Source organism: Uloborus diversus, chromosome 1 (genome assembly GCF_026930045.1).
Source record: "Uloborus diversus isolate 005 chromosome 1, Udiv.v.3.1, whole genome shotgun sequence".
NCBI lineage: Eukaryota > Metazoa > Arthropoda > Arachnida > Araneae > Uloboridae > Uloborus > Uloborus diversus.
In genome coordinates, this window is record NC_072731.1 from 258866797 (window position 1) to 258871901 (window position 5105).

Genomic DNA, 5105 nt, shown 5'->3' on the forward strand with positions numbered 1-5105 from the left:
AGTCAGAGCATGTGGGAATTAAAATATGTCTTTTCATAACAATTTAAAGGTTAAAAAATTTATTGTGTTGCTAAGTCTAACTTTTAAATAGTTGATATGTAATAACGATCTAAGTGGGGCAGGTTGGGACACAGTGTTGGGGTAGGTTTTGACACTGTCCCAAGCTGCTCCACCAATGTACACTACAGAAAAAAGCCTATTTCATTGTACTTAATAAATCTGATGAGCTTATAGGAACTAAAATTTAGAAAATGGCTACTGTTTTACAGAAAGTTGATTTTTTTCCTAGGTAAGGTATTAAAATATTAAAATAACAGAAATGGTGAGATCTAGAAAAGAAAATAGGAAGTTCCCTGCTGTTGATGCGTCTGTTGTTGAAACAGCAGCAGAAAATGTTCTTAGTAATAGATTTCCATTATTCTAAGATGAAAATTATCAGGATTATTGAGGTGTGCCAAGTGGGGCAGGTTGGGACGTTGTATGACTTTTTAATAGAAGTAAAAATGTCTAAATTGCATGTTCAGCTAAGTTTGGTGAAAATTGGTTTGAAAATAAAATTTCTAAAAATCATTATCTAAAAAGTGTCCCAAAGTGCACCACCTTCCCCAACCTATGGGTTTAAATTGCGCATTGATCAGTGCTTTGAAATTTTTAATGCGGCATTAAAATATTAATTGTTACAATATTCTTAAAGTATTTGATAATATTAAGTGCAAATATTTTTCCTGTTTTGCACAAAATATATTGTTCAACTTTGGTAATTTTAGTTACAGTAAAAATCTATTTTGCATTTTTATTGTTAAACATTCATTATTTTCCTCAATTCTTTTTTTTATGATTGAAATGATGATATATTTTATCATATATTAAAAAATGGTTTCATTTCTATGAAAAGTGTACATTTTATCCTATATTACGTAATATATTTTTAGAAATTGCGCATTAGGCTTAGCGGGAGAAATGGCTCCGGTCTGCACTGAATGCTGTCTTCGGCGGGCTGCCATCCAGAACAGGTTAATAGAGTCAGTTTAGAAAGAAATTGCTAACTGTGAATTAGGATTCAGTAAAACACATAAAGCTATCATTTTACAGAATATAAATAGGCACTTAGGGGCCATTCATTAATAACGTACGAGTCTCGAGGGGGAGGAGGGGTTGGAAAAATCTCTCATACCCTTACTTTGCAGGGGAGGGGGAGTCAAACATATTCTTATGAAACATTTTCCAAGTCGATATTTTTTTATTAGAAATCGTGCGGTCTAGTGGTTTTGCAGAGACCATAGTTCATTTGTGTCTGGAAGGTTAAAAACATATTAAGATGAGCTGATTATTCCTTGTTTTACAAAGAATGATTAGAATAAAATAAAATAAAAGAATCACACTGGCATGTATTATTCTTAATTAGTATCACATCATGTACAAAAAAATGTCAAAAAACATTCAGTCTAAATTCCAACGTTTAAGCATTTTAGTAAATGTTTCTTTACACGAAAAGGTTTACTTTAGTAATAGTGAATTTAATAACGACTCCAGTGATGTAAAATTCGTTATTTTATTATTTTGAAAAAAGAAATGGAATCGTACGTAAGAATGAGGGGGAGGAGGGTTGAAAAATCTTACGTACCCTTACATAGGGGGAGGGGGAACAAAAATTGCCAAAATCATCCTTACGTAATTAATGAATAGCCCCTTATTTGCAAAGAAATTGCACAGAGCCAGCTTAAAATTTGTAAGGACCCCTTCTTACACGAAGAAAATGGAGGCAAAGCGGTGAAAAATAACAGTTGTATTGCCGTATCTGCATTTACTTTACTAAGAAGGGATCTTTGAAACTCATAAACACATGAAGAATGTAACTATGCCATATAATAGTTAGAAATGAAAAAAAATAAATAAATAAATAAATTGCCTTTGTGCACAAATTAAGTAAATGACAAAATCAATATTACCATAGCAGAAAATCTGCAAAGTTGTTTCCTGAAGGTTATCTGTTTAAAAGGTAGAGCAGTGTTTTAAAAAATGTATATCAAGATAGCATTAAAAAATCTCTCGTTATTCCAATTGCCACTCAAGTAAAGAATATGCATGAAATATAAAGTAAGACAAAACAACGTTAGAAGAAGCACAAATTTGTAAATTACAGCAAAATAAATACCTTTGTGTTGAACAGTAAAGCAAGACAAAACTACGTTAGAAGAAGCACAAATTTGTAAATTACAGCAAATGCTGTAATTTACAAATTTGTGCTTCTTCTAATGTTGTTTTGTCTTACTTTACTGTTCAGCACAAAGGTATTTATTTATCTTATGCATGAAATATGTTGTCAGAAAAATAATGGCAAAGAGGATGGTTGAATTTGGCTGTCATCCATGTTTTGACATGATGAATAAATTCTATTTTGTTAATTCAGTTGATTTATGGTAACCCTGTGGGAATAATATTTCATTACATATGTATTAGAAATATTTCCTGTTTGAATTCCTTTTCTGTGAACTTATAGACGAAAAAAATTATGCTTGGCACAGGCTTTGGTGCCAAAAATGAAGCCAATGAAGAAAGTTTGCCAAACTCCCAAATATAGAAATTTTCCCATGGCAAAACATACAAATAAAATGCATCTCATTGTTCATATGTATTTTTCGTGCTTCGCACATTTTTTTTATAAAATAGTTTTTAATGGATTTTCTCCGGCTTAAATGTAATAAATAGCCGACTCTTCGCTACTCTAGACATCCAATTGCAGTCAGCAAAAAGTCAGAATCAAAGTATTCCACATTATGAGTTTTTTAAAAGTATTTTACATGATGAATTTTATAAGAAAGCATTGGGAACACTGAAATATTTGATCTCATGAGAAATGGAATATTCTCCTAACAAATGTAAGGTGAAATGCTTTTTGTCTGACACAATCCAGCACTGCATATGGCTTTTATGGTGATTCTAGTCCAATGAATGGGTTGAATAGGCTTAATCATCGATGGAGATAATATCGGGTTCAGGGGAATTATTTTCTAAAAGGGTAGGGTAATCGAACTCTTGGGTATTTTGGATTAATGAATAATAATCGAAGTTTGGAGCAGAGTCCAAAATTTCTAGAGAGTCATTGGGATCACTTGCTGCGGAAGGCTGGTTTGATGAAGAGACTGTACCGAAAGAAGAACTTGGCGTGTTTGAAAGTAATGGTGTAGAAATTATTGGCTCGATACCCGAATCAAGGTTAATCGGTTCTTCCACCGTTCCACTAGCACTAGCAGTTGCTACCAGATTAGTTTTAGAAGTTGACGGCACGTTCGGATCAAATGATACAGAAGGAGCCTCGAGTGGTTGGGTATTCTCTGGAGAATCCAGAAGAACAGGAGATATGACACTAGCAGGCCTAACGCATGGCTTTTTCTTAGGAGGAACGACGGGCCAAGAGTCTTCGGTATCACTGTCCGAGTCCAAAGTGAACACTTGCACGTTTTTCTTTGGTTTAACTTCTGTTTCGCTGGGGTTCTTTGGGGATGCATCAATTGTAGCATCAGCAATTTCAGCAGGTTTCTTCAACGGTATGACAGGCGTCCAAGAACCATCTTCGTGAAATTGAACTTCGGTACAATCTTCGGGAGCTTTGGAAACTATGTCCAAAAACAAACCATCGATTGCTAAGCTTTTGAAAAGTGCTTGCTTGTCACAAACAGGACAAATCCATTTGGGTTTCTTCTCGTTCATCTGTACGTATAGAGTAGCATCGAAACATTGCAGATGCGTGCAAGTCAACGCCCGACTCGGAAGTTGCATCTTCACCTTTCCGAGGGGACAGATCAACGAGCCCCTCAAACTCATGGTGGCGATTTCGGAGTCGCGATCTTGACACAACTTTTCTTTTATCATGGCGGTAGTGTGATCAGGGTTTCTGACGCCGTTGGCTTTCAGCCGTCGTATCAAGAGCGATGCGGAATGTTTCCGAACCAGAAACACGGCAACGACGTAGGGCCTGCCGTTGCTCGAAGCCCAAGACACTGTCACGTGATTCGCTTCCGAAGCCGATCTGTTGGTTATGCTCGTTATGTCAACCGGGCGCCTGGGACGTTTCTGTTCAAGACCAGGTTTGTTATTAGGAATAACATTAGGTAAGTTAGCAAATTTATCATTGACTTTCAAACAAACGCTGGATGGAAATTCGTCGTCTTGTTCGCAGCTCGTCTCCAGCAAACAAAAGCGCAACTGGACTTGCACATCCGGGTTCTGATCTAAATCCATAATTTGTTGAGGCGATAAATAAAACACAAAATCCCTCTCATGGACGCGTTCCGTCATCAACGGAATCAGACTGCTCGGTCGCATAAGTTCACTGATGACTTCGTAGAAAGGCAAATCTTTAAATTTAACATCAGGGAACACAGCATATGCGGGCATCATACTCATTTGAGGTGATCCTTTCATCATTTGTCTGTTCATGGACTGGACATAATCTGGCATACCCATACTAATAGGGCCTTGGTGAGCTGAAGGAGGTCCATAGGAACCTCCACTCATGGACTCATTCATCGCTCCCATAGGATATAAATCCTGAGGATCTGTAACATGTCTTTGGTTATGCTGATAACGTTGCATATGAAGTTCACGAATCTTCATATCGATGGATGCTGAACGTAATTTAATAAGCTCTAGAGCTCGATTCTGCAAGTCAAATTTCTTGCCACCTTTATTTCGACCAGCATAACTTAGCAAAGAGTGTAAATCACTCACCCTAAAGCTTTTCACCATCTTTTGAAGCTCACAATCGCTAATCGCTGTTGAATTCTTACTATTATAGGAAGCCATTGCAATTAATCTTAGAAGAATTGTGAAAAAAGACTGCAAAGAACGATTTATTTCTTAATTCATCATCCGTTTGTTTCTGTTTTCATAAACAAAACATTTTCGAAATCAAAGTTTACCTGTTTCCAAGAACTCAGAGCGAACACATACAAGAGCCGATTGCATTGCCATAGAATAATACAAAAAGAAGATGATAAACATTGTTGCGCGCCAAAAAGCGAAAGGCTTTCCTGTGTTTTTATTCAAACTAACAAATTTCAGTCATTATTTCAAGTTCTGCTTCATTTTTAGACTGGGTGATC

At 36.2% G+C, this 5105-nt stretch overlaps 1 protein-coding gene across 1 annotated transcript; it reads right to left on the reverse strand.

Moving 5' to 3' along the window:
• Positions 1-2967: 2967 nt before the first annotated feature.
• LOC129220311 (E3 SUMO-protein ligase PIAS2-like) lies at positions 2968-4617 on the reverse strand. The gene has a single exon (XM_054854712.1). The coding sequence runs from the start codon at positions 4615-4617 to the stop codon at positions 2968-2970; it is 1650 nt and encodes a 549-aa protein (XP_054710687.1).
• Between the last annotated feature and the right edge of the window lie 488 nt (positions 4618-5105).

Coding starts and splice junctions, on each gene's coding strand:
- LOC129220311 (XM_054854712.1), bottom strand. CDS start 4,617: ATGAAGATTCGTGAACTTCATATGCAACGTTATCAGCATAACCAAAGA.